General features: G+C 40.6%; 1 protein-coding gene across 1 annotated transcript in view; it reads left to right on the plus strand.

Annotated features, from left to right (window-relative positions):
* The window catches only part of APOBEC4 (apolipoprotein B mRNA editing enzyme catalytic polypeptide like 4), a 42,274-nt gene extending 30,122 nt beyond the window's left edge, over nt 1-12,152 (plus strand). Inside the window, exon 2 of the mRNA XM_069213740.1 lies at nt 8,657-12,152. Coding sequence (XP_069069841.1) covers nt 8,735-9,721 — 987 coding nt within the window. The 5' untranslated portion in view covers nt 8,657-8,734 and the 3' untranslated portion in view covers nt 9,722-12,152. The remainder of the gene's footprint in view (nt 1-8,656) is intronic.
* The last annotated feature ends 234 nt before the right edge of the window (nt 12,153-12,386 follow it).

Genomic DNA, 12,386 nt, shown 5'->3' on the forward strand with positions numbered 1-12,386 from the left:
TGGCCAGTCCCTGTGACCAACCCCCCTAACAACCCAACTCTGAAAGATAGATTGAGAGAGAGAGCGCGATTTAGGCTTTGATGAATAACATACTTAGAATTAGATATTTCCGAACAAATCAAAAAGAAAAATGTTTTTGTCAATTAAAAACAGTGAAATCACCTTTTAGTATGTAACTTAAATATTTATAGTTGAAAAGGAAATAAAGCAGGAAACGACCACAGGCTCTCCTCGACTGGAACCCTCAACCTTTAGTGTGCACCACTAGGCCTGAGGTGATTCCTTAATGTGCAATGTCCAGACTTAGCTATGACATTCAACACGCAGATTTTGACGGGAAAAAGACTCCAATGTTCCATCACTAGGATTATTTAACTCTGAAAACACTAGAAGATAAACAGACACACTGCCAAGCGATATTATGATTTGAACCTTTAGCCTACTGAGTGATAGCACTAGACCTTGACCATTGGGCCAGAAGCGACTCTGTTCTACTCTGCCTCCAAAAGTAGAGACCATTGCAGGCACAGTCTCTCACTCTCTTCCATCCCTTTGAGAAAAAAAGAATAAACACACACACACATATATATATATATATATATATATATATATATATATATATATATATATATATATATATATGTATAGCTTCAAAGGGATGGAAGAGAGTGAGAGACTGTAATTGCAAGGGTCTCTCCATGCAATGACTTCAAAGCGTCAGACTACCAAGGTGTTTGCTAAGAATGTTATAGTTATGTTTGGATGCAGAGTAGAACAGAGTCACTTGTATATATATATATATAGGGGCAGAGGACGAAGTCGAGGAGGTTCAAGACGCGGAGGGGGAAGAGGCAGAAATCACAAATAACAAGACTAGAGGGGACTTTTCGATCTGATAATCCCAATATTATTGTTAATATTTCCAAAGTACAACTAACCTTGAATCAAGAACGTATTTTAAATTTAGGGTTAAGTTTTTATCCTGATAATCAATGGGATTATGTTGATACCAGAATAGAATTTTATAAATATACACGCAAGTTGCGGTTGTTGAAACATTTTTCTAAGAAAACAAAGGTTATTACATCTGGTTCCAACATAAGTGTAGACACTCCTTCTGGGTTTCATATTAATGAAGTGCCTGACTTAGTAGAAATTGGGAAGTTGAGTTGTCCAGATGATGTTAGTAATGATACAGGTGAAGACTATAACATTTTAACTGATATGGGATTTGTTACAAATCAGACTATTGCCAGTATGTTAAAACCCTCCAGTAGATTCAATCCCCAATTACCGACGGGTAATACGATTGATATGTTCTATGAATTGGTTGTTGATGATATTGATCATTTTCAGAATAATTGGAAAAGTATGAAAACGAAAAAAGCTCAGAGAGTTAATTTCTCAGCCTCAGATTGGAAAGATCTAAATGAGCTCAAATCCAATAATACAATTGTCATCAAACCCTCCGATAAAGGAGGGAATATTGTAATCATGGATATTAATAGCTATATGAAGGAGGCTAACCATCAACTGTCCAACAAACAGCATTATCAAAAACTAACTATAAATCCTACCAATGAATATCAAACTATCTACGGGGAGATGCTTGATAGCTGGCACACTGATGATTTAATTGACCAAAGTGAATACCTTTATCTCAAAGTCATGTTTCCTAGAACTCCCTGTATCTATTTTCTACCAAAAATTCATAAAAATGTAAAACATCCCCCTGGTCGACCTATAGTTAGCATGAATTCCTCTCTATTAGAAAATACTTCCCGCTTTTTGGACCTCTTCCTATGTTCTTTTGTCACTGAATTACCCTCTTATCTTCGAGACACCAATGATTTTCTAGCTAAAATTCACAATGTTCCATGGCAATCCAATTATTTATTGGTAACCATGGATGTGACTGCACTCTATACTTCCATCAAACATGAGTATGGTATTCAAGCATGTTGTCATTTTTTGGGTACTCGTAAAATTGAATTCCTTCAACACACCAACATGCTAGTTAGCATGTTAAGATTCTGTCTCACCCACAATGCCTTTCTATTTGATAATCAATATTATCTGCAAAAACAAGGGACTGCAATGGGAGCTTCATTTGCTCGCACGTAAGCTAACCTTTATATGGGCTGGTGGGAGAAGGAGATAGCTTGGTCTGACTCCAATAGTAAATATATGGAACAAGTGATACTATGGGTCAGATATATTGATGATCTTTTTCTTATTTGGGATGGTGATGAAGGTTCCCTCAAACAATATGTCAGCATTTTGAACAACAATGAGTTTAATATTCATTTAGATTTAAAATACAGTGCCCAAACTATAGAATTTCTTGATGTCCAGATTTCTGTACAAAAGGATGGTTTACAGACAACCATCTTCCGCAAACCAACAGCCTGCAACTCTATCTTGCATGGTAATAGCGGCCATCCAAAAGCTTTGAAATGGAGCATTCCATATAGTCAATTCCTACGGGCTCGTAGAATTTGTTCTAACGATGAATGCTTCAATACTGAAATTGTCACTATGACTCAGAGATTTCTGGAGAGAGGGTACCCCTTGAAGATTCTCAAAGATGCCCATTTGAGGGTCTTGAGTATGTCCAGAGAAAAACTGCTCTTTAAATCTGGTAGTATCAATAATCAAGATCAAAATGAGGGATCGTCACCTAGATTGTTTCTGGAATTCAATTCCCAACATTCACATTTAAATAACATCATACAAAAAAATTGGCATGTTTTGAGACATGATTCTGCCATAAAGGACAGTATAGGTCCTCATCCACATATTACATATCGTAAAACTCAATCATTGGGTGACCATCTCACCAGAAGCTTATTTCAGAGTCCCAAAGATAATGTGTCTTGGCTAGCTAAGAAAAGTCTGGGCTTTTGGAAATGTGGACATTGTAAATCCTGTTTATATGCACAAAACACCCACACATATACTACCTTTGAAGGGAAAATTTGTGACATAATAGACTGTATCACATGCTAAACTGAATACGTCGTATATGTCATTGAATGTGGTTGTCACAAAAAATATGTAGGCAGTACCATTCACAAATTGAAAGTCAGGTTCTTACAACATCTTAGAGCTATTAAGAATCATGATCCATCTTACCCCTTAGCTAAACATTTTTGGGATGTACATGAAGGTAATTGCAGCTCTTTAATATTCTATGGTATTAAAACCATTGCTGCCCATCCCCGGGGAGGGAACAGAACTGCGCATTTGAGACAAATTGAGTCGAAAATGATTTTACTTCTAGGCACAGAACACCCCTGGGGTCACAATTTGGACGCAGAGCTTCATGTCCATCTGTGAGACTTTTTGATCTCTTTTTATATATATATATTTTTATATATATAATTTTTCTAGTAGAAAATATGAAATTCATTTGATATTTTAAATATTGCTTTTTAGGATCCTTTATTGATCTATGACATTTCCGGACTGTAATTTAGTTTATTTTGTTATTTTAATCTTTATATATTAATTCACTTTAGGGTGTTACACTCATCTAATTTATCTTTATACTGTAATATATGCCCTTGGGGGAGGCTAGCGGTGTGTATATATATTTTCCTGTTGCTGAATCTGTTGGGTTTGTTTGCAATTTTCTAATTAATGATAGGTTTGCCTATGATATGGATATATTAACTTTTTTCCATTTTAGAATATATTGATATTCGGAGGATTAGGATTAATTTAATGAATTGTATTATGATCTATTTAAAATGAAATTTGATATTGTTATTAATAGTAATGGAGATATTTATATAAATTGTACAGAATTTTGGTTAGTAACATCTATCTATATATTTATCCGTCCTGGACATGACTTTTATTGGTATCTCCTTCTTAGAATTGATTGAATGTATTTTATCTATTTAGTCACCTATTTATAGCTTGTATATAGATTGAATATATTGTAATTAATTGACAGTATATATATTTATATATTTATTTATTTATATATCAGGCTTTTAAAACTATTAGGTAAAAAATGGATAATATGTTGATATTAAGAGTAAAAAGGGAAAAAGGAAGAGATAAAGAGAAAGAACCTCATATATAGGATATTCCTTTCCTTGTATTTAACAATCATCAATTGTGATTATTATTACTTTTCATGTATTTATAGGCGACCAGACCATATATGTGATATTGCAGTACAACATGAAAGAAATATATAATGTCATATTTGAAGTCTTTATCCCAATCAGAGCACAGGATTAGCATTCTTTTATTCTCAAACTTAGAATTGCCACGTTACAAAATGGCCGCTCTGTTTGTACTTCTCTTGAGTCATGTAGTTAACAACAAAGAAGGACCATATGGTTTAAATAGTTGAGTGTAAAAATGGTTGCCAATGTCCTGTTGAAGGCTTCGGCCGAAACGCGTAGACATTTGGTTGGGACAGCGTGTGTTTGTTTGTTTATGGTGGGCACATTATTGATTTTCTTTTTGTGCCTGTGTACCACTTTTTGCGGGTCGATTTTACCTGCATTTAAATTCTTTTCAATAAATAGCAGCCAATGAAATTACTCGTTAGTGGTCTTTCACTATTTTTACGAGCCTGTCTTTGGATGATGTGCAGCCCTTGGTGTGCGATTACAATGCACCAGTTCTCTTGAATATATATATATATATATATATATATATATATATATATATATATATATATATATGCTGGAAAGGGGTGTGCCAAGGGAAACTTAGCCACACCAGTGGGTGAGCTCAGCCAGACCTAACCTCTGTGATTGAATTTTTGCCATCTTGTTTTTTGGAGAATGTTGCTCCCTTGGATTGATTTTTGCCACACTTCCCAGGAAGTGGTCACTCAAGAGGGTGGTGGCCAGCACATGATTGAACAGAGTCCCCCTGCGGTTTTTCACTCCAGGAAACAAGGATAAAACTGGCAGAGCTGCACCCCATCTCAGATACCAACAAGTAACAAGACAAGAAGAAGAAGGACTTCCCTGTTGGACCCCTGACCTGCGCCTGGACACTGCCCCATAAAGGACTGCACCAGCTGCACACTTGGGCTTCTCACTAAAAGACTTTGCATGTCTTCTACTGATTAAAGAAAGGACTCCCTGTTTGCTACAGGTAGAAAATAGCTGTCCGGAGTCCCCTGTCTCAAGCCCTGAAGAAACTAACCAGCTGACCAATGAACAGTGGTCATTTTTGGATTTGTGCCAGGTGCATTTTGGGAGTTGGAGTCCTAACCCTCAAGGAGCAACTCATAGCTTATGAAACCTTGGGGTGAGTTGTTGACTCCTAGAGGACCTTTAAAGACCTTCTGGAAGAAGATCCAGTAGTTTGGAGCAACTTTGGAAAAAAGCTCCAAAAGTGGACCGACCCAGACGTTGTGAGTCAAGCCAGCTTACGTTGACCGCAACCTGGCCTGACTTGCAGGTTCTTTCCACTAAAAAGCTCCAAAGCCCAAGACTTCCAGGATTTCACCAAGGGTTTGTGGAAAAGCAATCTGATGACGTTGACTCGCTTTGGAGGGTCCTCTCACGTCAGAGAGCAAAAGCTCCAAATAAGTTTCTAAGTCTGAATGTAAACGTTAACAAGGCCTCCCACACAGCGTATCCGAAGAGGGCTCCAGGGAGGTTGGCCTCAATTTCAAGTTGGTCCCGGATGAAGATTTCCATCACGAAAAATCATCTAAGTCAGAACATAGAATCCTTCACCGAGGTCTCCTGCAACGCGTATGCTAAGAGGGCTCCAGGGAGGTCGGATCCGACTTGTGACTTCGTCCCGGTGAAGAAAATCTTCAAGAAAAAGACTAAGGCCTATATTTATACTTTTTTGCGCTGCATTTGCATAATTTTTTTATGCAAAAGCAGCACAAACTTACAAAATACAATTATATTTTGTACGTTTGTGCCACTTTGGCTGAAAAAAATTGCGCAAATGCGGCGCAAAAAAAGTATAAATATGGGCCTAAGTCCGAAGGTAAAAATTTGACCGAGGCCTCCCACTCACAGTAGCTGGGCAGGGCTCCATCATGGTTGGCCTCAAATTGTGACTTTGTCTCGGTCGAGTGCACCAGATGTCCAGATTGGTGCTTTTAGTTTCTGCGCGCTAAAAACATTTAGGCCCTCATTACAACATTGGCGGGCGGCAACCGCCGCCCGCCAAGTTGTAACCGCGTGCGGCAGCCAATGCAGCCGCACTCCCGCAGTGGCCATTACGAGATCCTAGTTTCCACCCGCCGGCCCAGCGGGGATGTCGGCCGCAACACAGGAGCCGGCTCCAAATGGAGCTGGCGGTGTTGCGGCGGTTCGACGGGTGCAGATGTACCCGTCGCGCTTTTCACAGTCTGCTATGTAGACAGAAAAAAGCTCCATGGGGCTGTAGCAGGGGGCCCCTGCACTGCTTGTGCCAGAGGCATGGGCAGTGCAGGGGCCCCCAGGGGCCCCGAATCCCCTTTCCACCAGCCTTTTCATGGCGGTTCCTACCGCCATGAAAAGGCCGGCAGGAGGGGGACTCGTAATCCCCTGGGCAGCACTTCAAGCAGCGCTGCCCTGGGGGATTACAACCACCGGGACCAACGTGGCGGTAAACCGCCGGTCCCAGCGGTGCGACCGCTGCGCTTCTGCAGTGGTCGTAATTAGTAGGATTGCACCGCCAGCCTGGCTGGCGGTGCAGTTGTCAGAACAGCCCTGGCGGTCTTTGACCGCCAGGGTTGTAATGAAGGCCTTAATCTTTAAAAATTCATATCTCCGGTTCCCTTTATTGGATTTTTATTGGATTTTTGTCATTTTGCTGTAATTTTAAAGATAAAAATATAATTTATTTTTCTAAATTGGAGTTGGATTTCTTTTGTGTTTTTTGGTCTACTTATTTACTGTTTTGTGATGTTTTAATGTTTTACACACCTGTCTCCTTAATTTAAGCATAACTGTTCACTGCCAAACTACCAAGGGTTGAGCTGGGATTAATTTATTGAGACCCTGACTGGACCTAGTGGTGGTTTGTGGCCTGTTTCCAAAAGTGTTATCTTTTTTCTCCCGTTCCTTCCTGGAAAGTTTTGAGGTGATCCGTCAAGCAGGGGGTGAAAAAAGGGGGTCTCAAAATGGTATTTCTCCATACAATTTCTATTGAGATTTTTAGAAATGGCTACAGCTAAAACGGCTTCACTGAATTGCACTAAATTTAGCAGACAACTATATCTTGGTCCAGCAAGTGTGCTTTTTGTGATTTGGTGTGAATCTGTTCTGGAGTTTTTTAGACTTTAAGGTTAAAAATATTTGTATATCTGGACCATTCGTCCAAAATTAAAAAAGGTCAAGCAATTTCATTGGTTTAAGAGGCTTTCTCAGAGGCAGGACTCTGAGTGGCTGATTACAACATAAAAGTAAATGCTGCAGTGGCCATTAGAGGTCCTCTGTCCTGAAAAGTTTTTGAAAAAGAATATATAGTGGCAGGGAAGGATTGTCTGCTCCCTAGCCCTTGTGGATGCCAAAAGTGAAAAAAAAGTTTTCTTGATGCAATTCCTTGGTTCTCCTTCTGGATCACAGAAAAAACAAAATGGTACCTGTTTATTACTTTATTTGAAATAGATGACTCCTGAGGTGGGCCAGGGCTGGAGTGTCAAACCATATTTATTTTTAAATGATGGGTAGGGGATGTGCATGGGGCCCCCCTCTCCAAGACGATGTTGGTTTGGGGACTCTCTTTCCTGGGGGCTGGTGCCTTTTATTAAGGGGCTGGGGTTGTGGGCGGCTCTCCCAAGGCAATTATGGCCACTGGGACCCGATCCCCGTGTCCCTCCGTATTTGTAAAAAGGGAAGGAGGCTAGTGGCCCAACACCCTATGCCTCAATGAGGCCCCGTGAACCCCATCCCTTGGCCATTTTAATATATTATGGGGAGAGGCATGCAGCCCTATCCCCAAGCCTGCATAAAGGCCCCAGGGATGGCATCAATAGGGCTATTTCCAAATTTGGGGAGGGGGCATGCAGCCAAAGATCAGCACTGGGACCCCATCCCCTGGAGACAAATCTAAGCAGTGTCCAGATACCCATCCCCTGGACACTAGTGTTTTCTGGTCGAGAGGGTGCGGACATACTTTGGTGGTTCTATCTTGTCCATTGTTTAATGCATTCAAATTAGGCCTTTTGAAAGAGCTCAGGAGTTACTTATTTAAATTTCAAACATGTGATGAAAACATAAATAGGTATTTTTTGGTATTTTTGGGAAGATGGTATTTGGCAGTTAGACAATGACCAGAAAATTATCTGATTAGTATTGGAAACTTTCTGTAGTTGGGTAGCTAGGTTGTGTGTGAAGATTAGATGTAGTTGAGTCGCCTTGCTTTGTGTCTGGAACTTGTCTCACACGGGGGTAAGTGGGATGTCCATGTTAGAGAACAGTTCCATGGACTGTTTGTTATTATGCCTGCCAATCAAAAGGCTAAATTCCTTCTAAACGAAGTCCTTGGGCTAGAGGGGCTAAAGGTGGTTACAATGTGGAGTACATATTTCAGCAAATGTGTATGTCATACCGTGTGTATTTGTATGTTACCACTCACAAAGTAATGTTGATATTTAATGTGTATCTCATAATGAGGTATCGCTTTTGGAAATTGATATTTACTTCACGCTATTTCTGCTTCTTTTTTCCAGAACTTTCAAGGAGTCGAAAAATGGAACCTAATGATGGAGCACGATGAGCTTTTGCTCCCTATTTAAATGGACATTTAAATGGAAAATATAAGGCAACAATTTCTTCCCCCACCAGAAAGTAAAGTGCATCCTTACCACTGGCAATCTAGGTTTACACATTGTGCACAATGCCCTTCTCACATCTGCACAGCAGAAGATGCACGGATACCGTATGTGGACTTCTACAGAGCATTTTGCTTCCCCTACGGTCCAGCAGTGCTCCCTCTGGAGCACATCACTTTTTTTGAAGTGAAGACTGTTTTTGGCTCTCTAATTCAAAAGGGATATGCTTTGAATTGTGCTCTATCTAACCTTCACCCAGAATCTGTACTCTTTGACGTTGATGGCTACCTAGATTTGGTGATTCCTTACTATGACAATATTGGCTACATCACCCTTTACTCAAACTATACTCCTTGTAATGAGTACGGCCATTACTGCTTAAGTAAAATGTATGATTTCCTAAACAGGCATCCAAACCTGAGGCTGGACATATATTTCTCTCTGCTTTATCACACTGAGGATGACTTTGCTACAGCGGCGTGGAACCGTGGGGCTTTGAGAAGCCTAGCCAGTCTATGGCCCCAAGTGACTATAAATCCCTTGAGTGGTAGAGTGTGGCATGTCCTTCTAAGAAGGTTTGTGAAAAACCTTCCGGAGTCAACATTGTCTCAGCCAATTTTGCCTGCCAGAGCCTCTGTCGACAGATACAACACCCAGCAGATACATGCAATCACGGGCATTCCACCATATTTTGATGAGACATTGGCTCTGGTGAAAAGTATACACCAAACTCCTCAGACCAGGGATGCAAAACATCAACTGGATAATGAAAGACTTTTCCAACAAGCACCACAAATTGTGAGGCGAGGAATGCCACTAATGCTGGTGCCACATCAAATATTGCCTTCCTTTGCCACAGCAATACCTCATGGCGGACGACAGAATTCATATGCGAGCTCAGAACCCAAGTATGTTGTAAGGCATGAAAGAATGCCTCAGGCAATAAAAGAAAAGAGGCACTGACTTTGACGATACTTACAGCTGGCTTTAGCGCTAGTGGCGCCTGGTGCGACAGTCTTTTTTGGCGCCGCCCCCAACAACCTCCTCCTTAGATTCCCTCACTACCACCTGGCTAAAGTGCCCCCCATCTCTCCATAGCCTCTCTCTCACATAGATTTCATTTGTTTTAAAGCACTGGCAAACGCTGGCTTTACTAATCCACATTGCTATCTACATAAAATACAGATCTGTTCCTTCTCTTTCTAGCAGGAACAATAATCACACGAGTTATCTTGGCATTGTATTGCTGCCTGAGAGCCGGACGCACAAAGAACTCTGCGGCAGGTGCTTTCAAATCGCACGTTATTGCTAAGCACCCCCCCCCCCCCTCCCCTCCCCTCCTGAGGTCAGTGCTCCCTTTCAGGTCAGCACCCTGCACGGCCGCACTGGTCGCACCGCCTTAAAGCAGGCCATGCTTTAACCATGCGCGCCTTTTTTCTTTTCTTTAATGTAGATGAGGTCAAATGCAGACTTTGTTTATGAGTATGAAGTAAATGCTGCCAGAGAAGCCTCTTTCTTTCTTAGAATGCTAATTTGTATTATTAAGAGGTTCGGTGAACCTCCGGACAGACGATCTGTCGATGCTACCAGACATGCCTAAGAACAATATTACATTTGGGTGGTTACATAAAGAGGACCCCCTGGTACAGTCTTGTTGGCATTGGTGACGTACGGACTTGTTCAAGAACGACATACACTAATATTAACCTGTCAGGAATCTGCACATTCTGTCCCAGTAAAGGCAGACTACATGACAGAAATGAAAAGCTAAATCTCTTGGTCTTTCAAGTTTTTGAGTCGATAGTAAAATGCGCAAAGGGGTTCATACTCACCCCACCCCACCCCCCCATGCGTCAATCACCCGCCCATACACCTTTAGAACTGTATTGCTTGATTGAAGGAGCACATGAGGTGCCTTTCGGTATATAATGAATAGGCACTTTACCAATGCCACTTTATATTGTATAACCAAAGGGCAACATTATGACAAGAAAAAAGTGGCAAACAGCATCCACTGGAATAAGCATTACCAAAAGCCCCGCCCCTTGGTGAACCTTCACAGCTACGGAAGTCAGTGGCCTGATCACCAGAAGAAATTCAATGTTCTGTGCAGATTTATTTCCTCGTTAGGGCCTCATCACTGCGATGAAAATGACCTATTGTGAGAGAAATAAAAAGATTACCTAACTCGGCATTTCCGAACGTTCATTTCCTTAACTGCTCCAGGTCTCTGCTTAGACATTTTGCAAAATATTATTTTCCTTCAGACTAGATTCAACACATTAAGCCACTATCAGGATTTATTATGGATATTGCAACAGTGACCTCTGACTGCAGAAATGACAAACTTGGATTTTGTGTGTTATTATGAAAAATGTTGAAGAAGTTACATGTATTGCGCAGGAACACTTCACCAATAGCTCGATATGGTTTCAAGGAGAAAATGTTAAATTTAGGTAAAAATAATAAATCTGGGCGACACATTTTCTACTTATAGAAGTATCCTTATAGACAAAAGTCATGCAAAATGTGGTACGCGAAATGGCAAAACGTTTACACATTTTGTGCAACATGAAGCGGTGTAATTACTTCACAGTGTGCTGGTGCAATGAGGCATTCTATGTATTTACCATTTGCTTCAACGTAGATGAGCTCAGATGCAGACTTCGTTTATGACTGTGAAGTATCTGCTGCCAAAGAAGTGCATTTCTTTCTCAGTATGCTAATTTGTATTGTTGTATTTGTTGAGATTGTGGGTGGGACTCCTGACGGACGATCTGTAGCTACTACCAGACATACCTAAGAACAATATTACATTTGGATGTTACATAGAGAGGACCTGATGGTACACTCTTGTTGGTATTAGTGGCACACAGACTTATTCAAGAACTACATACACTAAAACTAAATTGACAAGAATATACACATTCCATCCCCGTAATGGCAGACTATATGACAGAAATGTAAAGCACAATCTCTTGGTCTGTCAAGTTCTTTGAGTTGATGGTAGAATCTAGGTATCACGTGCAGCCCTATATTAATCAGGTTACAGCTGATAGATTTATGGTCCAATTAATGTTTCGTTATTTTAAACTGATGCAGGTCAGGTGTTACTGTGCAAATGCCTTCCATTTTCTTGAAATGCAAGATTTATCATTTGTAAGTAGTTTTCTCCTAAATTTGTGTCTAGAACAACTTAGAAACCTCCACTGCACTCTTAGGCCCAGATTTAAGAGGATCTAGCGCCATTCTAACAACACATTAGTGTCATATTTTTTTACATTAATGTGGCATTAGATGGCCAAAAATGCTGCACCATATTTACAAATTGGCGCAATGCATCTAATGCGCCACTTTGTAACCCTTTGTGCTACATAATGCTTGCTCCAGGCATTATGTATGCAAAGGAGGCATTCTCCACAGGGGAGGCGGAGGGGGGCGGGGTGAAAAAATGGAGCAGAGAAATCTAAGAGATTTCTTTGCATTATTTTTTTGGCACTTTTAATGTCTGCTCTGAGCAGGCGTTAAAAGGAGGCCCCATTGGTTACAATGGGCCGCTGAGTGCTTTGCAGGATTAGCGTCACAATTTGTTATGCTAATCCTTGAAAGCACCAAACTAGTGTAAAAA

Source organism: Pleurodeles waltl, chromosome 11 (assembly GCF_031143425.1).
Source record: "Pleurodeles waltl isolate 20211129_DDA chromosome 11, aPleWal1.hap1.20221129, whole genome shotgun sequence".
Taxonomy (NCBI): domain Eukaryota; kingdom Metazoa; phylum Chordata; class Amphibia; order Caudata; family Salamandridae; genus Pleurodeles; species Pleurodeles waltl.